The 26,307-nt window shown below is 38.0% G+C and overlaps 1 protein-coding gene across 1 annotated transcript in view; it reads right to left on the bottom strand.

Annotated features, from left to right (window-relative positions):
- The window catches only part of HECA (hdc homolog, cell cycle regulator), a 38,866-nt gene extending 13,146 nt beyond the window's left edge, over positions 1–25,720 (bottom strand). The window contains exons 1-2 of the mRNA XM_070733632.1: positions 25,139–25,720; positions 3,086–4,126 (exon numbers count right to left, since the gene is read on the bottom strand). Of these exons, the coding sequence (XP_070589733.1) occupies positions 3,086–4,126; positions 25,139–25,379 (1,282 nt within the window). The 5' untranslated portion in view covers positions 25,380–25,720. The remainder of the gene's footprint in view (positions 1–3,085; positions 4,127–25,138) is intronic.
- Between the last annotated feature and the right edge of the window lie 587 nt (positions 25,721–26,307).

Genomic DNA, 26,307 nt, shown 5'->3' with positions numbered 1-26,307 from the left:
TTTCACTTGCTCTTCGGGATTTTCTTGGATTAGTAAGTAGTTGTACAATTTTGAGATCATTTTTGTAGAGGGGCCGAAAAGAATCGTGTCTATTACATTATTATTTTGAAATCCAAATTGTTTTTTGTGTTGTTCATATTTTAATTTAATTTGTAAATATGTTAACCAGTCTATATTAATTCCTTGATTGTTCAGTTGTTGTTTAATTCTTGTTCAGTTGTTGCTAAATTCTAATGTATATGTTTTTGGGCATATTGACATGCATGAGTACTCTTAGCCACAGCAGTTTGCAAACCATCAATGCAAAGAATGAGCAATCTGTATATTTGTGGAATCTGTATGTTGAAAAGTAAGAAAGGCTGGGTTTTGGAAGAGACTCTGCATTTCTAAATTGTGTCAAAATTTGTGTAGGCTTATCATACATCTTTGTGTTTTACCACCTTAAAATAGTAAATCATGCTTTCAGGTTTCAGCAACCATACTCAATGTAGATAGCAAAACAGGGATTTGAAATTGAACTCTCTTGATTTCTGGCATATCAGGCAATCAGGGAGGGGAGGGGAGGGGAGGGGAGGGGAGGGGAGGAGAGGAGAGGAGAGGAGAGGAGAGGAGAGGAGAGGAGAGGAGAGGAGAGGAGAGGATTCTTTATTGGAGGGGAGGAGAGGAGAGGGGAGAATTCTTTATTGGCCCAGTGTGATTGGACACACAAGGAATTTGTCTTTGGTGCATATGCTCTCAGTGCACATATTTGGGCACTGAGATCATGTACACCACAAAATTTGGGCTCAATAATGATCCTAAGTCACTGATGGCAAACCTTTTTTTGCTCAGGTGCCAAAAGGGTATATGTGGACCCACCCATAACCCCCCTGTGCATGTAGGCACAATCCCCCCATACTTCAGACTTCCAAAAGGCCTATTGGGCCATTTTTCACCTTCCCCAGGCTTCAGGAAAGCCTCCTGAAGCCTGGAGAGGGTGAAAAACAGCCCAATCGGAAGTTCATTTCCAAACTTCCAGTTGGCCTGCTGGATCCATTTTTCACCATCCACATGCGTGCTGGAGCTGACATAGGGCAAAGCCTCAAATGCCTTCATATGTCTCCCACTGCCACACGGTCCTAAGTCAAAGATTATTTGTATGAGTAGTCCTCAATTAACGATCAGAATTGGATCTTGAATTTCTGTTGCAAGGTCTCTATTAAGTGAGTTACGACCAATTTTAATGACTTTTTTTTAACCACAGTTGTTAAGTGAACCACTTCAGTTGTTAAGTGTATCACATGGTTTTCCCCTTGACTCTGCTTGTCAGCCAGAAGTTGGCTGGAAAAGTTTTAAATGGCAATCATATGACCCCAACACCCTGCAACCATTATAAATACATGCCACTTTGCCAAGTGCCCAAATTTGCTGTGCATATTGTGAGACTCATAGGTTGTAAGCCATTTTTTTCAGCACTGTTGCAATTTTGAACAGTCACTGAACAAATCGTTGTAAATCAAGCACTACCTCTATCCAAACACATTAATCTAAAATTCAAAAATATATTTCTTGTAAACAGATGCAAAGGATGATTTAGAATACTGAAAAAATACAAAAATTTCCTCCAGCAATTTTTTTTCTGCCTAAGTTCCAAGTATATATCTGTAAAATATCACCTGTAAATATAAGCATATTATGAGTCAGAAAGATGTGGGCAGCTGCCAAAAAGAAAAGAAATTTAATTAATCAAGGAGAAGCGACCTAGAAATAAGGAGAAATGTCCTGACAGTTAGAACAATTAATCAGCGGAACAACTTGCCTCCAATGCTTTTGGAGTAAAGATGCATTAATGATTTAGTTATTCAGCATGAAATGGAGCTTAGTTATGTAGCATGAGGCTGTATATTCTGCAATATTAACATTTTTGATAAACTCATTCAATGAATCCAAGCTCTACACAAGCTGAGATAACATGCATAGTAATCATTAGATAAATCATAAAACAAATTCAGGAATATTTCTTTATCCCATTGTTTTGCAAATCTATGCACACTACAAACTGTATGATTATTTGAAAAGAAATGCATATGTACCACCAGCTCTGGGGGTCAGGACCCTTTGGGGTCAAACAACCATTTCACAGGAGTCACCTAAGACCATGGGAAAAGACAAATTTCCCATGGTGTTAGGAACTAAAGGTTCTATTCTGGTGTCTCGGAACATATTTTTACAATCCAACCAATCAGGCATTTACAATAGGGGTGTCCCTCTGACCTTCCTGCCAATCAGCTTAAAGCTCTGTTGGGAGAATTGGCGCTTAACTTTTGGTCGGGGTCACCACACATGAGGAACTGTATTAAGGAGTCACAGCATTAGAAAGGCTGAGCAGCTTATAAATATAATATTAAAGAACATTCTGCAATTCCATCATGGCAACACCTTTAAGTAGGCATCCACTCACCTGCTGCCCTCCACGTCTCTCATCTTGTGAGGAATATTGGTATTTGTTGCTATTTGTTACTATACATCTGCTATTTGTTGTCCTGCCCTCAGGTGCTTTGGGGAATAAGAATCTCCCCACATCACCAGCCGTTCCATTCAAGTGAATGGAACTGTCAGTGAATCAACAGCAGGTCAGAGGTGCTCTTTAAAAGTATAATTTAAATCGAGTTGATTTAAATGAAGCCTTTTTACTAGTGTTTTAAATCGTGATTTAAATCATGATTTATATCAACTTGATGTAAATCAAATCCACACATATTCTTTACTAAAACTATATTTTTTCTGCCAACCTATTATCCCACAGAAGTTGAAATTGTATTAGGCATTTATTATGGCCTGTTGTACTAACCTTCATCAATCTGAACATCTTCACATTGCATGACTATTTCCACATTTTTCAGCAATAGCTTTGCTGGCTGGAAATTCAGGAAACTGAATTCCACACGCTTGAGAATAATGCACAGGGTGGAAAAGGCCAGTGTAGACTGCCTTCCAAAAATGCAAGATATTAATAGAAATTATAGAATTCAGTTATGCCATTTAAGTAATAGCCAATAAATTTAATTAATAAATAAAACAAAACAAAAATAAAAACAACCTGTACCTTGAAGGTGACAGGGAACATCATACTCAATTTCATCATGTCTTGATGGGCTAAGAAACAAGGTTCCATCTACCAGTGGAAACTGTTCAAATACAGGCAGTGCTCTATGGCATAACGCACAGTTGACCACATTTCGATGACTGGCACTGAGTGCTGCAAGAATGAATTTCCGTAAATCTTCTCCTTGGCCCACTTGGGCATCATCCTCCATACGGACATGGAAAGTGTTCAATTTATGCCTAGGTATATGAGCAAGGAGTTCAGATAGATCAAGCCTTCTCAAAAATTGTACTGGAGCATCAAAATGTCCTGATCTATGTGCTTGTAACCCAGATGTCCCATAATCAAAATGAGCATTTCTAAACATACCACTATTGGCCATATTCTTTCTATGAGGTTCTAGATGAATGGCATTCTTCAAAAATTCTCCTAAGTATCTTGAAGAGCGGGGTCCGCTGAAATGGGTGGGGGCAAGAACAGAGTAGCCTGCAGGGGGGGACTGTCCAGGAGAACCACAGGGAGAACGGATTGCATAGCTACCGCTAGCAGTGCCTTTCTCTTGAGAGTTCTGCCTATCCATCGAATGGCGTCGTTGGAGATCGTGGTTTAAACCTTTCTGTGGTTTGTTAGCAGACCTGCATTTTTTAAGATCTTCTGAAGACTCAGATGTTGATCTTCCGCTGCTTTTTTCGGACCCTGATTTTTTCTTCTTTTCATCTTGCATTCGTTTTACTTGGTACCAATCTGTGTCTTTTTTTAAATGGCCTTGCCCACATCGACATGAACAAAAGCGGAAGGCAAGATCGTATCCTTTCTTGGTCCACATATTTTGCCGACACTGTTTCTCGTTCCAACTCCTTGCTCTTCCGATGCAATTAAATTGAGCCAGAATGCTGCTCTCCCATTCATAAAAACACTGAAGATGCATCCAAGTGCTGTAAGGACAATGCTCGTTGTTGCAAACAACTTTCTGGTAGTCATCTTTTTCTAGGTCAACAGGCCGTCCAAAGCTACACAACAGTGGTGTAGCACAAGGTGCTTCTGTGGAATGCAGAAAAGAGAGACAGATGAGCTGCATGATTCAAAGTTAACTACTTGCTATCTTTATTTTAGTATAAGAGAACTACGTTAAACTACAATCCAAGAGTTCTAAGCATTTGTGTAGTACATTTAAACTATGCTGTGAACTGAGATTCCACATGTCCCTATTATTTTCCTTTATAAATGAGCCGAGGAAGTCTAATGGAGTAAACTTTTATTTGCTTGTCCATAATACTTACCGGTATACCATCGTTTTCAGAGAATAAGACCCACTTCTCTTCCCAAAGTGGGTGAAAATTGTGGTGCGTCTTATACACCAAATGTTGGAAAAGCCCCCCCACCAATCTGCTGGCCTCTACCCTTAACCCATTTTTGGCCTCTGCACACACCATTTTTGGCCTCCACGCATCACATTTTTGGCTAGTTCCAGGCAGTGGGCATTGGGGGCAGTAAATGGGCATCACAAATGGGCTGCAGCAGCAATGACAGGCCATGGAAAATGAGCAGCACCAAAGGGGCCTTGCTGAATGGGCCACAGCAACGCCAAATGGGCATGGCAAATGGGCCACAGAAAATGAGCCATGGCAGCAGTGAACAGGCCATGACAGCACTGAATGTGCCACGGCAAATGGACCAGATGAATACTAGATAGATGCTGGGAGGCAAAGGCAGATTTTTTTTCCTCCCCAAAAATGGTAGTTGCATCTTATAGTCCAGAGCATTTTATATTCCAAAAAATACGATAATTCAGTATATTTTGTTTAAAACACCAAGCTTGAAGTTATGAAATCTGTTTATTTGTTTAGTTTATTTCTTACAAAATGGATTAGATATATTATTACAATGTTTTCAGAACAAATCATAACTAGCATAATTATCACAGGTTTTTATTTAATAGCAATAAAGTAGTTAACATATTGCTGCCTAGATATGTGTTTTTAAGACTGTAGTATAGACCTGAACTTATTTCTGGTAATTGCACGATTGTAGTATTTTTCAATATTAAGCCAAAAATTAACTACCAATGATATTATTTTAATATTAATATTGTATACTATTAAGAAGTTATTGAATTAGGTTTTGATGTGGATGAGTCAAAAAATATCAATATGTATTAGGGCAAGCCTACCAACATGTAAATATTCTTCAAAACTACTTTTCTTTAAAAAATTATATTCCAGAGTCAAAAATTAAAATGGTCTGATGTATTTGTAAAACTTCAATAACTGTTATGGTTGAGAAATACATCTTTTGATTAACAAAGATTTCTAAGCGCAAAGCCTTAGTAGGTTAGCTTTCAGTAATTTAAACCTTCTAATATGATAAAATGTTTTAGAGAGAATGTTACAAATTCATCTATAAGTATTTAGCCATAATACCTGGAAGCATAACCAATTCTCCCAAACCGCAAAACAAGAACATAACATTTGAAATTCCACAACAATCATTTTAAGAAAGCACAGATTAACGGTAACAATATGCGACACCCAGACCAATAAAATGAGAATCAATTATCTACATATACTTGGAATGTTTTGATTGGAAAATCCTTATTTTTTTCATACTTAATTACTAATGAATTGCATAGCATAATTAGCAAGATTAATCACCTACTCAAATTATTGTGAAGCATGTGAATCTAAAGTAATAATACTGTAAATCTTATTTTCATACATTTTCAACTAGAAATAAAGATGATGCTCTCCACACTGAGTCATTAATAAATATGTTAAAAAACAGTGGTACAAGAATAAAGTCTACTTGATAATGACTGGAATAGTGACAGAGGCTGGACCATTATATTATCATCTCATTTATAAATTATGATTGGAATAGAATTTTATATTAAGATCGAACAATACTGATCCACACTGGAGTTATTTAATAAGTTAATCAAAGTCAACTGCCATCAGTGAAGTCAACCAAGCAACATAACATTTTTATTTCATATTCCCATACATTAACTCTTTAAGCCAATGTGAAACAATGATCAAATGAAGAACATTAAACTCTTTAATTAGTTTTTTTCTTATAATTGTTATTTTGGACAACCATTTTCTAATCTGAAGAAATAAATGCTTCACATTTCATTTAGCAGCTACACATATAAAATTGGTCTATAATTAAATGGACAATTATGATTTTTATTAAAAATTAGAATACAATACAGTACTTGTATTTTACCTTTTAGAAAGCTAGCCAGATGAATTTAAAATCCTTAGAATAGTTACAATCTGCCATTCAGAATGAACATGTTGAGCCAATCAACTTGCCTACTTTAATGATTAAAATTAATTGCTTGGAAAATAAGGTACCCCATTTATAGAATTAACTGATTCGGATCTGCTCTCTCATGCATAAACTATTCACAAAAAGAAATATACAACGTACAAGCTTTTTTCTTCCAACAGAAAAGTACAAATGGGAAAGAAAAAAGAAAAAAGGGGGTGTAGAAATGTGGAAAGGGAAAAGTAATTTATACAGGAAGGAAAAAGAAAAGGATGGAAACTGAATTAACATATAAGGGGCAGGGCAGAAGTAACTAGACAGAGAAGGGGGGGGGATATGGAAACCCTAGATCCAGCATATAAGTAACCAGATCATTCGAACAACCATTCAAGAGAACCAATCAATTTCTCAGAATTTAAATGCAGCATCAAACAAACAGCCAATCACATGATCACACTGGCCATACTGGCACACAAGACATCAGAGAGTTATTGTTAATGGCGAGTATTCTGAGCAGAGACAGGTTACAAGCGGTGTGCCACAAGGGTCTGTTCTGGGTCCTATTCTTTTTAATATGTTTGTGAGTGACATAGGGGAAGGTTTGGTAGGGAAGGTTTGCCTATTTGCCGATGACTCTAAAGTGTGCAATAGGGTTGATATTCCTGGAGGGGTCTGTAATATGGTAAATGATTTAGCGTTACTAGATAAATGGTCAAAGCAATGGAAACTGCAGTTTAATGTTTCCAAATGTAAAATAATGCACTTGGGGAAAAGGAATCCTAAATCTGAGTATTGCATTGGCAGTTCTGTGTTAGCAAAAACTTCAGAAGAGAAGGATTTAGGGGTAGTGATTTCTGACAGTCTCAAAATGGGTGAGCAGTGTGGTCGGGCGGTAGGAAAGGCAAGTAGGATGCTTGGCTGCATAGCTAGAGGTATAACAAGCAGGAAGAGGGAGATTGTGATCCCCTTATATACAGCGCTGGTGAGACCACATTTGGAGTACTGTGTTCAGTTCTGGAGACCTCACCTACAAAAAGATATTGACAAAATTGAACGGGTCCAAAGACGGGCTACAAGAATGGTGGAAGGTCTGAAGTATAAAACGTATCAGGAAAGACTTAATGAACTCAATCTGTATAGTCTGGAAGACAGAAGGAAAAGGGGGGACATGATCGAAACATTTAAATATGTTAAAGGGTTAAATAGGGTTCAGGAGGGAAGTGTTTTTAACAGGAAAGTGAACACAAGAACAAGGGGACACAATCTGAAGTTAGTTGGGGGAAAGATCAAAGGCAACATGAGAAAGTATTATTTTACTGAAAGAGTAGTAGATCCTTGGAACAAACTTCCAGCAGACGTGGTTGGTAAATCCACAGTAACCGAATTTAAACATGCCTGGGATAAACATATATCCATTGTAAGATAAAATACAGGAAATAGTAAAAGGGCAGACTAGATGGACCATGGGGTCTTTTTCTGCCGTCAGTCTTCTATGTTTCTATGTTTCTATATAATGAGTTAAAATGAGGACAATATATACTGCTCAAAAAAATAAAGGGAATAATAATAATAATAATAATAATAATAATAATAATACTCAAATAACACATCCTAGATATGAATGAAATATTCTTACTGAATATTTCATTTGCACAACTATTCCATTTGCACAACAGCATGTGAAATTGATTGTCAATCAGTGTTGCTTCCTAAGTGGACAGTTTGATTTCATAGAAGTTTGATTTATTTGGAGTTATATTGTGTTGTTTAAGTGTTCCCTTTATTTTTTTTGAGCAGTGTACTTCTACAAAACTCCCACTTCCAACCTTTACCTAGCCTGGTAACAAAACATTCAGTAATTAAAGGGCAAGCCCAGAGAGCAAATCACTGCCAAAATCTAAAACCCCAAACTACAAGTATTTTCTGTTATTTCAAAATGGAAACTTTGTTTAGACATTAGAGTCACATTTTTAAATGTAGGTAATCTTCAATGATTCCCACTTTCTGTCCATTCCTGCTACTTTCTCTTTCTTATTACAAATCCATGGAACATTTAAATACCAGCACAATAACAAACCTTTTTCTATGACCTTAGTTATGGGAGCTATTAATATGTGTCTTTAGTGGGGTGAAGAACCCTAAAGTCGAAAGTTAGTGCTTCTAATATCCCTTATCAGCAAAACATCTGTCTTGAAGAAATAAACTAAAAGAAACAAATAGTATCCTCATTTCAAACTGCATGCTTCCCTTTTTCTTATTCAGATACTTTTTTAAGCTCCAGGAGTATTTGCATATGATCAAAAGGTTCCTCAATTGTTGGCAGTACAGTTAGGCAACTGGTGAATTGGGCACTTGCTGATTCCCTTGAAGTGGTTTCTAAATCCTCCATCCACAATCTTATTGCAAAGAACTCAAGGAGAGGGCAACCTCTCTTTTATTTTCCAATTAGATCTCTCTGTCCTTAAGAAGTCACAAATGACAATCCTCCTTCTATCATTACCTTTAAAGTTTAGACCAGAAATCTTCAAACTTGTTAACTTTAAGCCTTGTGGACAACTCCCAAACTTCAATTCTGGGAGTTGAAATCCCCAAGGCTTAAAGTTGCCAAAATTGGGGACCCCTGATTTAGACAATGTCACTGATGCATTAGGATTTATGCAAGTTTTATTATATACAGCAGTGTTTTTCAACCAGTGTGCCGTGGCACACTAGTGTGCCGCGAGACATGGTCAAGTGTGCCGCGAAGCTCAGTAAGAAAGAGAGAGAGAAAGCAAGAGAGAAAGAGAGAGAAAACAAGAGAGAAAAAGAAAGCAAGAGAGAGAGAGAAAGAAAGCAAGAGAGAAAGAGAGAGAGAGAAAGCAAGAGAGAGAGAGAAAGAAAGCAAGAGAGAGAGAGAGAAAGAAAGCAAGAGAGAGAGAGGCAGGGAAGGAAGGAGGGAGAGATAGAAAGAGACCAAAAAAGAGAGGAAGGAAGGAAGAGAGAAAGAAAGAGGGATGGACAGAGAGGGGAAGGAAGGAAAAGAGAGAAAGAGGGAGAGAAATAGAGCGAAAGGAAGAGAGAGAGATAATTTGTTTTGTCCAAACTTTTTTAGCCCCCCCACTCCCCCCGCTCAATGTGCCCCATGATTTTGTATATGTAAAAAATGTGCCGCAGCTCAAAAAAGGTTGAAAATCACTGATATACAGTACCCAGGTTAAAGAACTAGAGGGAAATTAAAGAGTACACAAAAAAGTGTAAGAAAAAAGAAAAAGAACGTCTTCTGATATACACGTGATTCACTGTACGAAAAAGTTTCAACAGTATCCTCAAAACTACTCACTCAATCACTCCATATCACCTCCTTTTCATTCCTTCGCCCCCCCTCCCATCACCCTTTTTATTCCATTACCCCCCTGAAAAACGAATAGCCTGGGGGGGTGATATCGCCCAGGTTAAAAACCATTGGATTTATCTGACAAACAACATGGCTTACAATCACACTCATGAATAATCACAAAGCAGGAAATGAATGTAAAAAAAACCATTAAACTGCAACAAAATAAGAGGAAAGACTTAAAATGTATCCCAGCCCTATCCAGCCATACACCATCAGAGACTTGTAACACAAATCACTTCTGAAAAGTAACATTTGGGAACAAGCAGCTCAAGTAACCAGAAACTCCATCAAATCTATGTATACTTGTCACTCACTAAAACATAAAATTCCCATGGCAAATGAATAATAATGACTAGAGATATAATTAGGTAAAGTACACTACAGAACCTAAACACAGCAAAGTTTTGGTGAATAAACTGGAGGGTTTTTCCCCCCCAAAAGAGTGTTATTATAGCCAAGCCCTGTTCAATCACTTCATTATAACACTCAGTAAAAATGAGCTGGAACTTGCCTTAAAGTCTGAAAGAAAATTAGATATCCTTGAAAGAATAATTAATCTGAAAATGTTTAAATTAGAAGAGTTCATAAATAGCTTATTAAAAGGCTCTTTAAAAGGAATTATAGATAGTTCTTGACTTATGACAATTGGAACCAGAATCTTAGTTGCTGAATGAAGTAATTAAGTGAGACATCACATAATCACTTTGCTTAACAAAGTGGTAATCCTGGCATTCCAGATTGGGATTGTGAGTTATTTAACAGATAAGAGTACCAGGGTAAGGAACCGCAGGTGCCAAAGGGGCTTGGAGAAGGTGCTGAGAGGTCCAGCCCAGGCTACACATGAAATTGGAGTCCATAGTGTGGTGTAAATTTACTGTTTCTTAAAACCTTAGCCTCAGCCTGGTCTTGCATTCAGCAGCAGCGAGATCAAGGCTAGACCTGAAGTAGCCAGCTGCACTGCTGAAAAATTCTGCCAAATCCCCACACCTGATCGCCCCTCCTCCATCTAGGCTGCCTAATATAGAGGCACTTGGTTGAAATGCAGAAGCTGGGCTTGGAGTAGAGGCCTGGGGCCTTCAACAGCCTCAGCCATTGGCCCTGCCCCCAGAGCCAAGAGCCCAAGCCAAATACTTTAGTCTACACGTCTCTCCCATTTTCAGAGAGAATTAAATTTTTTCTTCTCTCTATTCTCTGCCATGGGTACGGAACCTCTTAAAATGTTTCTGAGTTGCGTCATCCTTCCACAATCTAGCCAATGATCAGAAGTAATGTGAGTTCTAGCTTAACATTTGCGATCCATTAGGTCTTCTCTTTTGCTAAGTGATTAGTCATCAAATCATTTAAAAGTTGCTCAACCCTTTCATTTGTTCTTTCCTTTATATAATTCCCAAAGAAAACCAATGCAAGAATGCATATTAATATTGAGGCTCTCATGCCATAAGCAGATCCAGTCAGGAATAGGACTGAGAAAATTCTGCTCCTAAGAACATTAGACTTCTGCTTTCCCTATAAATTAAATGCCTATCACATACCAGGTCCCTTCACTAATATTCAAACCAAGATAATTGTACTGCTCAGATCTAGGTTCTTCAAACAGAAGAGTGGGACCACTACAGCTTCTTCTGGAATGGACCATAATATGTGCTAAGTTCTTAGTTTTGTTCAGTCATTTTCCTTATGTGTCAGTTCTAGCCATAAAAATTAATTCTTCCTCTACTATAATCTCTTTCTATTTCTTATATTGGTATTGAAAACAAAATAAAATATATCAATACTTCATGTATTTCCTCCCATCAAATGACAGGCTTCAAATTTGGACACAATACTAAAGTGGCACCAGCAGCCCTTGTCAGTGTCCTAAACCAAGCAGAGATCTCTATGGCTTTTGAATCCGTCCTTCTGGACTAGCTATAGGAAGTTGATGTTAGCCTCCAAGGCAGGTCAGAATTGGACTACCTGTATTATATTCTTGTAGTGCGAATCTCCTGGGGGAGCTGATTCCAGAGGGCACAGGGCCCCACAGACAGGGCTCTTCCCCTAGGTCCTGACAGCCAGCATTGTTTGGTCGACAGGACCCTAAGGAGACCAACTCTGTGGGACCTCACTGGATGCTGGGATTCATGCGGCAGAAGGCGGTCTTGGGGGTAGTTTGGTCCTATGTGAGTGAGTATCTTGTCCGAGACATTTACTCAAATTACATTCCTGCCCCACACTCAGATCTCTTTTATCTGACTGTTATCTTGGCAGTGGCTCTTCAAGGCCATTCCCTCTACTGTTTACAGTAGACAGCTCAGTGTTTTGGCAGTTCTCCTTTCTGCACAGCCAATTCTACTGGCGGTTTGAGAGTAGAGGGTCCATAATCCCAAAGCCCCAATCCCAAAGCCCGTGAATTGTAAAGTGATTCACAGCTTGAAACTCTGACCGATGGGGGAGGTCTTTCATTAGATCAGGATCAGGTAACATCAATATGAAGATGATACTCAATTATCAGTCCTGACTGTATTGTTGTCAAGCTCTTGCCCCATAGCTATTGTGGCCTAAATGGTTGCGAATAGCTTCAGATTAAACCCTAGCAAGAACAAATGGCTCAGCCTTCCCAGTTCAGATACACCTTGACTCTGAATACATTGCCACGCTTGGGACTACTGCATTTTCCTGGATTCTCAACTCCTGTTTGAAGTGTGGCTAGAGATACCTTTGCATAGGTTCAACTTTGTCACAGTTGTGCCTATTTCTTGATTGAGAGCCCTCCCCTTATGGTCAGTCATGCTTTTGTCACCTCAACATTGGACTGTTGCAATAAACATTAGGCAGGACTGCCCTTTAGGATTACTCAGAAACTATACAAAGTTAACACCAACACTGATGGGATAACCCTTCCTATGCAAATATAAGGTAGCTACTAGAAACTGCACAGTTTGTCAAATGGTTTCTGGGTACAATTCAAGGTACTGGTTATTATCTATAAAGCCCTAGCACAGGGTCTAGCAAATTGGAGGACTATCTACTTTCTGAACTGTCATACCATCCGGCCTGTATAGTCAGTTTGTTTTGGATCCCATCAATTAAACAATGCTATCTAACGGTGCCAAGAAAGAACTTCCCTGTGACAGCATCTAAACTTTAGAATATCATCCAGCCACAAATTACCTTGATTACATTTAAAACCTTGGTTTTCTCCAAAGGCCTTGGTTTAGGAGCTGGGAGCGGCCTCTTTAAATCAGCTGTAATATGGTAAGAAGTTATGTTGTCCTCCAGAGAATGGCTGTTTTTATACAACGTTGTTTCTTTTAATTTGTGAAACCATCGAGTCATTTTGGAATTGGGCAGACTAACCATTCAACAACAAAAAATAAACTAACAACAAATGCATCCAAGGTGACATAGATTTAATTCAGCTGCTACATTAATCACTCTTTATAGAATAGAATAGAATAGAATAGAATAGAATTTTTATTGGCCAAGTGTGATTGGACACACAAGGAATTTGTCTTGGTGCATATGCTCTCAACGTACATAAAATAAAATATACATTTGTCAAGAATCATGTGATACAACACTTATGCACCCATATCAAAATTTAGTTTACCAAATGTATATTCTGGCAATGCACAATTTAGGGTAGTTTTATCTTCGGTCTTTGACAAATTCACAAATTCATTCTCATAAATTATTAGGCAAATCTGTGCACTCTAAATACAATGTATTCTCACTTAATTTAATCTACTGTATCTTTTTTTTGTTTTTGGAGGAGAATGTGCTTTTTCAATAAACATCGAACAGAGAAGCAAGAGAATGCCTATGCTCTGCAGTAAAGTCACGTTTGATAGGCAGGTTTGATGCTGCATTTCAAATTGAACCAATAACTAAACATTTTATATTTAAATTAATTACATTGGCCTCCTTCAGTCTTGAAAGACCATGGTATCATGCTCTGGATTCACCATCACAACAATTGTGATTATTCCACATGTATCAGAAAATGACTTTTATTTATGACACTTGTAACGTCTCAGGGTCATGTGATCACCTTTTATTAACTTCTGATAAGCAAAATCAATTGGGGAAGTCAGATTCATTTAACAACCATGTTACTAACTTAACAACTACAGTAATTCATTTAAAACTGTGGCAAGAAAGATCATAAAATGGGGCAAAGCTCACTTAACAAATGTATCACTTATCAATAGAAATGTGAGTCTCCATTGAAGTTATAAATCAAGGACTGCCTGTGTATCCCATTTATTTTCATATATACTATAAACCCATCTACAAATAAACAAACTCTTACATTTTTAACTGAAAAATGTGCCACTTGTGGATTACTCAATTATTAAAATTAAAATAACTAAAATTCCAAAGGTTGGTTTATCCTCAGGTGGCACTTTTCACGGCATTTTGGTTAAAGTTTTGTTGGTCAACTTATTTATATTACATATAACAGTAATAATTTCCCTCTTCCATTAGACAAACAGTTGCAAAAGCTGTAGCTACTTTTGGAGGGGTTCTATCTAGCCAATCAAAGCCTTTGGGGGAACAATATACAGTATATGACATATTACTATGCACCTCTACCCTAGAAAACCATTTAACTGTTGGACCTAATGTTTACAAAAGCTCTCCAAGTCTATTTTGCAAAGGCTGGAAATGTAATTCAACCAATTTCCTGTTCCCTATGATATATTTCAGGAAAAGTGTAAGTCACTTCTGAAATGCCAAGATCAATCTGTACCAAGTAAAAAGCACAACATTCCAAAGCTGAATCACTCACTTTGAACAAATAATTTTGTGATTAAACTGTTCTGTTTTCAATATCATGAAATTAGCAATACATCTTAAATCTGTCTTAACCGTTTTTTGCACATGGGATTACATGGCATTCTGCTCATGCACAAATGATAGTCTCACCAATTTGCATAATACCAGAGTTACATAAGTCATTATATAACTTAGGAATTGCTTTATATTAAAGTTTGTGATAAAAAATATGTATCAATTTTCATAATAAAATCAAGTAACATAATAAACAATGAAAGCATTTTTTATGTAATTTATACAATCAACTATTGTAGGTCTGGGTTATTTCATCGAAAATACAAGAAAAAGTTATTTATTTGGAATTTTTTCAGTTTTGCAATAGAATGAAAGAATTCTGATGAAAAAATTAGCAAGTCTTCACATGCTCACTTTACTCCAACGTATCTCCAACATGTCGGTGCAGCCATTTCAAAGGCCTGTACTACTTTTGAACCATTTGCAAATATTTAGTTGACATGCCTATGTATGCTTCAAAAATTATTTTGAACAAGTTTTTGTAATTCACATTGCTATTAATTAAAGCACACATCATTTTCTTTCTGATACTGTCTCTTTAAAAGTAATGCAATTCAAAAAGAAGAATCAGGGTTTTAGAGATGTGGGGGATGGCTAAAAAAATCATTGGGAGTCATTGCTCTCTATTAGATGACATACTGTACAAACTTTTCATATGCAAGGGAGCTTATCCAACCCATATGGGAACTATCCAACCCATATGGGAAATGGGTTGGATAGAGATTAATTAAGAGATTATAATCAGCCTAAATATATGATTAGGCAAGTAGCTGCACATATAAATTACATTTGAGCTAATAAAATACAAAACTATAATTTCCAAATAAAGAAATTAAATCATATTACTGTATAACTCCATTCTCCACAAGTTACTTCAGGGACACATGAGTTTTTAGAACTGTGTTCATTTAAATACAGAAAATTAATTATTCTTGAAAATTAAGAATTACTCTTTAAAAAATAAATATCTTCCTAGGTTCCTAGGTTTAAGAAATATAGATCGTACAATATATTCCTACAGAAATCAAAAGTAATACATTTGATGAAAAGTTAAATATTTGGGACAGCAACATTAAAGAAGATAATAACACTGATTTATCTCACTTGTCTCATTATGTATTGAAACTCTTATTTCAAACTTGTACTTGTTATGTATTTTTACAACTCTCTCTCAAGTAATTAAGCAAGATAAAATTTATAGTAACTTTGATCCAGTTTACCTTCCCACTAATCAGGTTCTAGATCTACAGCAAGGACATACTTCCTCATTTCCTCTATAAATACAATTCATAATACTTAAAAGGCACTCAAAAAAAAATAAATCATTTTTTAAAAATATACGTCTGTTCCAGAAAAAATATAGTAATTTCCTTCACGTACTGAGTCATGGTCTTTGAGATCAAGATATTTGGGGAAGCAAATGGATTCAATCTCCTCCTGATTTGTTTTTAATATATTTCCATTTCAAATATTTTTATGACAATATTTTTATTTTGTCTATTATGAAAAGTAGCAGCTTCTTGCAGAACGCAATATGGAATTCTCAAGGTTCCATCAAGTGTGCAGGAGTCACACAAGTATTTTGATGACTTTCCTGTATCTTTCAAAGCCATGTTGGCCACATTTCAGTCTATTTCTTCTATAAAATTACTCATAAAATTAAACAGTAAAAGTACCAGTTATATCAAAGATATTACAATAACATCTTTCAAACTAAAAAGAGTTTGACTACAGTGACTACAGACAACAACTGCTTGAAGATTAGCCAAGAATCCCTGAGTCTTCTGATTTTAAAATATTTAACAGCATACTGTATACAGATTTAATATTTTTACACACTCTTTTTACGTTTTGTTGGTTAAAAATAAGGTGCCAATGTCTGAGAATATATCCTTACTAAGATATAAAAATACTTATCCATACATTATTAGATCTGATCCAAATGTGCTGAGAATCAGCATGTGTCCTAAATTTAGTACAAAATATCAGATTGCTATATTTCGTCACTAGCAGGATTGTGCCAGAAGCTATTCCTAGGAGACTGCAGAATTTAAATTTTGTTTTGCTAGGAACAGGAGACAGCATTTTCAGATGCATTTCCTCTATTTCACTGTCATACACAGAGACAAAACACATATTATTTCAAATTCCTCAGAGATGATTATTTGCCCATGTATTTGCAGTGTTTTGCACATTCCAGCAAGGACTGGCATGAAAATAAGAATTCTCTGGTGAAAATTTTCTCATTATATTTTTCAAACACAAAACAAAACAAAAAAGCTTTTTTTTGTGTTCTTATAACACAAACACACAAAACTAACCTGCCAGCTGAAAGGGGGCATAGCCAAGGGTTGCAGCGGGTACGTTGTTTTTCTGCTCTGAGGGAAACCCCAAAACTTCCAGCTGTAGGGTGCTTGAAATCCAAAGAAATCGAGCCAGAACCTCTCTGTAGGAGAGGTGACAAGGAGAGGCATGGATCAATCGCCTGAGGGGAAGCACAGACCTCCCAGGGTGCGGACAGCAGCCTCCCAACCTTCAGCTGAGAGGCAACCATTAGCTGGGGTGGCCACTGCTTAAAGAATTGAAGAAAGGAGAGGAAGTCACCTGGGTCAGATGATTTATTTAATAAAAGGAAAACTAAAAATGGATATAGAAAGTAACTACTAGACGACAATGTAATAATGTGTAAAATTTGGAGAATGTGTAAAATTTGGAGATTTATATTCAGCATTAGCAGATCAAAGTAAAAGAGGAATTGTATTATATATACAGAAAAAAACGAATCCCAAATATGCAGATAAAGATGGAAGGATTTTGATGATTGAAATATTATTGAATAATAAAAAAACATTACTAGTAGCAATTTGTGAACCAAATGAACGCCAAAATAAGTTTTATTCTAAGTTATATGCTAAAATAATTGAATTAGACAAAGATAATATTTGCATGATGGGAGACTTTAATGTTATAGTAGAGGTGGAATTGGACTATAAGACAATGAAAAAGAGTAAGAAGTTAAGGAAGATACTGTATTACCAAAATGGTAGAGGAATTAAATATATTTGACACATGAAGGGGGAAGTTTCTATGAAAGAAGCAATATACATTTTTCTCCAATAGACATATGTCCTGGTCAAGAATAGATATGTTGGTGGATGTCAACAGATTTATTAGCAATTGTACAAAATGTAAGCATTAAACTTGGTATGTGGGCTGATCATAACCTGATTACAATTATTTGGAAAGGTCAAAAGAAAAGAAGTAGATGGACTTTAAATCAAGAAATATTGAATGAAAAAGAATTCCAACAACTTATGGAAAATGAATTTTTTCTTGAAAAAGAAAGAGTGACATTTCACTTCAAATTGTAAAAGCATATATCGGAGGATTGGTGATGAGATATATGAGTAAATAAACAAAAACAAAGAAGGTATGACAAGAAACAATTAGAAGATGATTATAAGAAATTACAAAAATAAAATTCAAAAATATACCCAAAACAAAAGGATTAAAAATATAATGAATTTATATTTTTATATGAATATGATAGAATATGATAGAAAATTAAGAGGTAGCAAGGAAAATAAAAATGACTAAACGTTTTTTTTGAACATGCAATTAAACTAGGGAAATGGTTAGCCTATAAAATGAAAAAAGAAAAAGAAAAAATGGATTAAGCAATTGGAAGATACTGATGGGAATCTACAACATAGAAATAAGAAAGTAAAGAAGATAGCGAGGACATATTATGAGGACTTATATAAACAAGAGAAAATAACTGGGAAGGATATAAAATAATATTTGGAGGAAATAGAACTACCCAAAATATCAGAAAAATATAAGAATTTGCTAGAGGAGAAAATAACAATGATGGAATTAATAGAGGTAATAAAAAAAACCCAAAAAAATTAAAAATCCAGGACCAGATGGGATATCAGCAGAGGTGTATAAATCATTTGAAGAAACATTAGCAATTGTGATGCTGGAACTATGTAATGAACTGCTATTAGAAGCTAAGATACCAGAATCATGGAGAGAAACATTTATAACTTTGATACCGAAGAGACTGATTTACAGAAAATTAAAAATTATAGATCTATAATTATAGATCTACTTTTGTATGCAGACTTTAAAATATTTGTATCAATAATGGTAAATATTTTAAACTGGAAATAATGTGCTGGTGTCTGGAGGCTTTTAGGGTGCTAACAGACTCAAACTCAACCCAGACAAGATGGAGTGGCTGTGGGTTTTGCCTCCCAAGTACACTTCCATCTGTCTGTCCATTACCCGGGGGGGAGGGACTTTTGACCTCCTCAGAGAGAGTTTGCAACTTGGGCGTCCTCCTTGGAACATCATCTGTCGGCTGTGGTGAGGGGGGCGTTTGTCCAGGTTTGCTTGGTACACCAGTTGCGGTCCTATCTGGACAGGGAGTCTCTACTCACAGTCACCCATGCCCTTATCACCTAGAGGCTCGACTACTGCAATGCTCTCTACATGGAGTTACCTTTGAAGAGTGTTCTGAAACTACAATTTGTGCAGAATTCAGCCACACGAGCAGTTATGGGCTTACCCAGACATGTCCATTTCTCTCCAACACTCCGCAGTCAACACTGGCTGCCAATTGATTTCCGGACTCAATTCAAAGCATTGGTTATCACCTCTAAAGTCCTACATGGCATAGGACCAGATTACTTACTGGACCGCCTCCTGCCGCATGAATCCCAGCGACTGGTTAGGTCCCATAGAGTTAGCCTTCTACAGGTTCCTTCAACTAAACAATGTCACTTGGTGGGGCTTAGGGGAAGAGCCTTCTCTATGGGGCCCACGGCCCTCTGGAATCAGCTGCCAGCAGAGATTCGTACTGCCCCCACCCTCCTCGCCTTTCGTAAGAGCCTAAAGACTATGCTGCCAGGCTTTGATTTATTAGATACTGCCCACTGGCCGATGAATGTATGGTGAGTTTTCTGACAATGGATATGTGTGCATTTTAATTGGTTTTCTGTTTTTTAGATTTAACTTTTAACTTAATTAATTAGATTTCGATGTACATTGTTTTCTTATATGTTGTAAGCCACACCGAGTCCTCAAAGAAGGGCAACATATAAATCTGATAAACAAACAAACAAACTGAAAAAAATGTATAAGTGAATTCTACCTAATAGACAGATTAGAGACAATATGCGAACTATTTTAAATGCATTAGAATGTTATAAACAACATCCTGGAAAACAAGTGGCTTTAATGTTTATAGAAGTGGTTGTCAACCTGGGGTTCGGGATTCCTTTGGGGGTCGAACAACTGTTTCACAGGGCCCGCCTAAGACTATGGGAAAATACAAATTTCCCATGGTTTTAGGAACGAAAGCTTCTATTCTGGCGCTTTGGAACATATTTTTACAATCCGACCAATCAAGCGTTTATAGTGGAGGTGTCCTCCGACCTTCCCGCAAATCAGCTTAAAGCTCTGTTGGGATAATTGACGCTAGACTTATGGCTGGGGGTCACCACAACATGAGGAACTTAAGGGTTATGGCATTAGAAAGGTTGAGAACTAATGGTTTATAGATACACAGAAAGCATTTGATAATGTGAAATGGCAATTTGTGACAATGCAACTTCAAACTATGGATTTTGGAAACAGATTTGTTTGTCAGGCCGAAGCCAGATTTGCTTGTCAGGCCGAAGCCAGATTTTGGCCTGCCACATTATGACATATTCTTTTGGAATGTTTCCTGCTGTGGAAAGTTGGGAGGGGCGATTGCATGAGGAAGTAGAGATAGTCATAACATTTTCTTTTTAGATTTTCAAGGCCATCCTTTTTCCAGCACCTGCCCGGAAGAAGATGGGAGTGTACTGACCCATTGGCAGAAGATGAGTGGTCCAAGTGATGAACTTGTGGGTATGGGATAAATGAACTTTAAACTGGAAGGAGAAACTCTGGGAATTCAGATTCCGGTTTCCAACAGATATACCAAAATGGCTCTAGGAATAAATTAAAACTTTGAGGAAACTTTTGCCTCGGACTCTGATTTAACATTAGATATTGGGAACCCTGACACTATTAATGTAATTAAACCCAATTTATAGTAAACAAACAGCCCAAGTATTAGTGAATGGAGATATGACAGAGAAAGTGGATATTATGAAAGGAACAAGACAAGGATGTCCTTTATTACCATTATTATTTGTGGTGATGCTGGAAGTACTAACTGGAAATGTGCGACAAAGTGAGGATGTAAAAGGAATGAAAATTAAAGGAGAGGAGTACAGACTACAAGCATTCACATATAAGTTGGTATTCATAGTGGAAGCACCATTAAGACTGGATCTAAATTAATTTAGCAAATTGAAAAATACGGAGAGGTGGCTGGATTAAAAATTAATAAAGATAAACAAACTTTTAGCGAAAAACATGATAAAAAACAAAAAAAAGTAATTATTTGGGAAGTTAAATGCGCAGACTACAAAAAAGTAAAATATTTAGGGATTCATCTAACAGGTAGATGTACGACAATTTATTTTATTTATTTATTTATTTATTTATTTATTTATTTATTTATTTATTTATTTATTTATTTATTTACAATTAAGGAAGACAATTATTATAGATTAAAGAAACAAATTGAAAAAGATTTGGAAAAATGGAATAATCTTCAATTATCATTGTTGGGAAGAATATCATTAATTAAGATGGCCAGGTGGCCAGATTCTGCGCAGCAGCAGCGGGGATTTGTTGCAAATGTGTGCCTTCATAGCGAGATATGTACATCTCTTGTATAGTTACAATGGGTCAATCTTGGTTGCTCAGTCAAAAGTCCTGTTTCCTGTTCTTTTTCCTTTTAATTATTATTAATATTATATTGATGGTCTTTGACCGTAAATAAAATTTTATTAATTAAGATGAACATACTGCCACGATTTGTTTTTATTCTCAACAATACCAATAACATTAGAGAATTAGTTTGAAAGAAGCAAATAAAATGATATTGAAGTTCATATGGCAAGGAAAAAAGGCAAGGATAAATATAAAATGCTGCAATATGCAAGACTACGAGGTGGATTTGGACTTCCAAATTGAGAGTCATATTATGATGCTGCAGTCATGGATGAGAGACTTTTGGTTTTGGAATGACATGATTTACAGATAGGATGGCACACATTTTTATGGTATGGAAGAAGTAATATACAGCTATTTCAAGAGACATTGTATAAGGCATACTTTGTACAGAGTGTAGGAAAAGATAAAAGAAAAGCATTATTTGAAAATACCATATTGGCTATCTATAATAGAAGCATTAATTTACCCGAATAGACTTAATTGGGGAAATATTGCACGATATAAAGATATCCTAAAAGTGGGAATTCCACTCAAGAATTGGAAAAACAAGGAATAAGGACAGATTGGTACATGAGAATGCAATTGCAGTCAAGATATGATAAAGATATTAAAGTGGAGGGTATCAATTTAGAAATGACAGAATTAGATGAAATACTAAAAGGAACAGATGAAAACCTAATTTAAAATTTTTATAACTAATTATATATTGATTTAGAGCAAGAACAAGTGAAAGAAACTATTATTACATGGGCAAGGAATTTTGATCATACTATACAACTGGATAAATGGCAACAGCTTTTGGAAAGAAAGTATAAATTAACAATGGCAACAGCCATAAAGAAAATAAAGAAAATTTGTATAAAATGTTTTTTAGATGGCAAATGTCACCAGAAAAGATAAATCTATGAAATGTTGGAAATATCAGCAAATACCATTTTTTTTAATCATATGTGGTAGACATGTCCTGAAGCCAAAGTGCATTGGAGTTCAATTCAAATATGGACAGACAATGTTTTGAAAAAACATATGGAATTGAAACCAGAGATATTCCTGCTGGTTATATTACCAGAGAAATTTAATAAAGAAAATACATATTAAATTATTCATGTAATCACAGCAGCTAGAATTGCATTTGTGCAAAAAGGAAAGTGACAAAAGCCCCTTCTGAAAGGGAGGTAATTAAAAAAATACTGGATTGTGCAGAAATGAATAGATGGACAATGAAAAATAAAGATAAGGAAGAGGTATTTTAAAAAAAATACTAGATTGTGCAGAAATGAATAGATTGACAATGAAAAATAAAGATAAGGAAGATTGTGAATACTACAATATATGAGGGAAATTTTATGATTGGTTAGAAAATGAATATGTGTAGAAGACAAGTAATGTTGATCAAATTGGAGGAAAATAGATAATTGAAGGTGGTAGATACAGATGACAAAATTAGGTAGTTGAGGCAGCATTAAAATAGTATTAATATACCTAGGAAAATATAAGATATATGCATAGATATGAATAACGGGGGGGGGGGGGTGTTGCACCAATAATTAAATGAATTTAGGGATACAAGTTATCTGCCTGTTAACTATAAGATGGATTGTGACTAGATACACTCAGGGAAGGGACAAGGAAGGAAGAAAAGGAAGTGGAGAAGGAAGGGAAGAAGGTGAGAGGAGGCAAATAGGAAAGTTGGAAAGGAGGAGAAAAAGAAGGTAGAGGGAAGAGAGGGAGATAGAAAGAGAGGATATGAAATAAAGGGGAATCCAGGTGGGTTATAAAAAGTAGAAAAGGTGCTAATTAGGATGTTGGTTTATGTTTTATTGAAGAAATGTATAACTATGTATATTTAGCTATCAATTAAAGTATATGTATGGATGTATAGTGGAGAAAAATAATATTTTCTTTAAAAAAACCCTAACCTGGCAGCTACCAAAAGAACGTAGGGAAATGTTTCACACATGCCATTTTTTTAAAAAAAATATTGGGTACTAATATTCTACGCTCACAAAACAGGTGCTGAATTTAAAGAGAAAAAGGTCACTGGGAAGCTAAAGCATTTGCAAGGCTCACAAAAACTATTAAGAAGTTTTTTCCTCCTCTTTCTCTAACTTATTTCGGTAGAGAGTGAAGAGCAGAGAGGACAATTTTTTTTGTTTCACTTTATTTTAAGTAGTAGGCAGGTCCATAAAAGTGAGACGAAGGCACAGCTGCAACTAAGCTCTGCTATCCTGCAAACTATCCTGTGGCAAATATAGAATCTGTTGGTCTTTAAAAAAATAGAAACATCTAGTCCTTATAACTCTGATATCTGAATAAAGCTGACACTAAGCTCCCAACTGTGTGGAACGCTGCTAAATCTGTACTTGGGGAATACAATAATTTCAGAAAGATTGAGGGGTCAATGAGGGAAATACTACCAGCCATGCACATGAACAAAATCTACCCTTCTCTTCACAGTAGTGAAGAGAGGCTTGAACATATGACACTTCCTACCCAGCTGAGTCTGAGTTACTGAGACTCCAACTTTATCAGAACATATTTTCAATCAAAATATGATGATTGGTTAGAAAATGAATATGTATACAAGACAAGTAAGGTTGATCAAATTGGAGGAAAATACATAATTGAAGGTGGAAGATCCAGATGACAAAATTAGGTAGTTGAGGAAAGTTAATAGATACATAGTTTGGGGGGGGGGTGCTTCCTTGCCTTTTTTTACACCTTTACTTGAGGTCACTTTTATGTACATTATACCACAGGATGAGCTTTTTCTCGCCTGGTTGGTCTTTTAAAAGGTTGGAAACTGTCATCTGAAGGAGCCAGAGACGGGCCTCCTCTACTCCAGTGTTTCCCAACCTTGGCTACTTGAAGATATCTGGACTTCAACTCCCAGAATACCCCAGCCAGCATTCACTGGCTGGGGAATTCTGGGAGTTGAAGTCCAAATATCTTCAAGTGGCCAAGGTTGGGAAACACTGCTCTACTCAATGTAACCTGGCTGGTTAGGTTCGCTGTTTGTGTCCAAAAAAGCGAACCGATGAGATTACACTGAGTAGAGGAGGCGCGTCTCTCGCTCCTTCAGAATGACAGTTTCCAACCTTTTAAAATAGTTTTCCAATTTCCCTCAGAAATTAGCTTGTTGCGGGGGCGAAGAAAGAGACAGTAGGAAATCCGTCAGAAGGTACTAAAAAAAAACCCACACGCTCTCCTTTCACCGCAAATGCAACGTTTGGAGGGGGGGGGGGGGGAGACGCGACGCGGTGCTTATGCAGAGCCCGTCTGTGGGACCACCGTGTCTCCACACGACCCTTCGGGGGGAGCGACAGAGCTGGGAAGGGGGCACGTGGGTCCGGCTAAGCGGGCCCTTTTTTCAGCCCGGCCGAGGCGTTCGAACTTCCCACTCCCGAGAGACCTGGTGGCAGGCCGCGCGCCCGTGCGCGCTTGGCGGCGCAACTCAAGCCAAGAAAGAGAAAGGGCCGCGCTTCCTTTTTGGCTCATCTGCATGCTGGCCCCGCTCCGCTTCTCTCAACCGAGGGCTGCTGCGCCATCGAAGGCCCTGCGGCTCCCCCACTAGCGGTGTGGGGGGGGAGGCCCTCCGGTTCTGCCCATCCGGTAAAGCAGGGAAGAAAAAGCCCCCCCAAAAGAAGAAGAGGCAGCGAGTTAAGTTTGGTGACTGCACGGCGCACGCTCGCTCTCTTCCTTCTTCCATCTCTGTCCCGTAGGCTGCTTCCTACCGTTTTTGGAGTCGCCCGAAGCCGAAGAAGCCGCGGCGGCGGCGGCCGCCGTCGCTCCCGCGGAGCTTCCTCCGCCTCCTGAAGCCGCCACGGGCCCGCTTGCTCCGACCGCAGCCACGGCGGCCAGGGCTCCTCCGGCGCCCGCAGCTCCCGTCGCGGCCAGGGCTCCATTTTCCTGCTCGTCCCCGCTGCTGTTAGCGCGCTTGTTCTTCTTGCCCTTGTTACTCTTCTGGTTCGGCATCGCCAAGGGAGGAGGAGGAGGAGGAGCGGGTCGCAGCGGGAAGGCTGAGGAGGAGGAGGAGGAGGAGGAGGAGGAGGCGGAAGAAGCTCTTGGTGGCAGCGCCGCTGCCTCTGGTGCTGCTGTTGCTGCTGCTGCTACCCCAGCCGACCCCCGCCTATTGCAGCTCCATTGTCAGGCGGAGCAGCACATACACACACACACACACGCACCGCGGCCCTGTCGCATGCACGCACGCTCACTCTCACTCACACACACGCTCGCTCGCGCGCGCCCACAGACGCAAATGCAAGCCAGGGGGAAAGGCGTGTCTCGCTTGTTTTGATTCTGCTGCTCCCTCGGCAATGCTGGGCTCCCCGCCCGCCCGCTCGCTCCTCCACCCACCCCTTTCCTCTCTCGCCTTGCCAGGCCTTGGCGACAGCGCTAAGCAAAGAGCAAGTGAAAGGAAAGGGAGGGAGGGAGGCGCGGCTCCAGAGGCTGGATTTGCGACAGCAACGAGGAGGCGCTTAAAACCTCGCTTTCGGACTTAGGAAAGCCGCCTTTCCTCTCTTGTTATTTACAACGGGGAGTGGATTTCCTCCAGATGTCTTACAAGGGGCCGGGCCCTTGTAAGCAAGGGAGGGGAGTTTGGGTTTAAAAAGAAAACAAACCTCCTCCTAATACGATTAGCGGCCCAATCTCTCCTAGTGGACGTTTTCCTTTCTCTCGCCGCGACGTGAGGGTGAAGCGCAAATTGGGTTAGGCCGGAAAGGTGAGTTGCGGTTCCACCAGATCCTCTGTACTGTTTATGCGCGAGTGAGAGGCAGGTAGGCAAATAAACGCTGGACGTATGTGGCAAATCTCGATGCAAGTTCAGACTGGAAGAATTCCTTTTGGAGTTCTGCCCCAAATCTAAGGGAAACGGGCCAATAAATGAAGGGGAAAGACCACG

The sequence above is a fragment of the Erythrolamprus reginae genome, chromosome 1 (assembly GCF_031021105.1).
Source record: "Erythrolamprus reginae isolate rEryReg1 chromosome 1, rEryReg1.hap1, whole genome shotgun sequence".
In the NCBI taxonomy this organism is placed as follows: Eukaryota; Metazoa; Chordata; class Lepidosauria; order Squamata; family Dipsadidae; genus Erythrolamprus; species Erythrolamprus reginae.
This window is presented reverse-complemented; position numbering and strand designations above follow the sequence as displayed.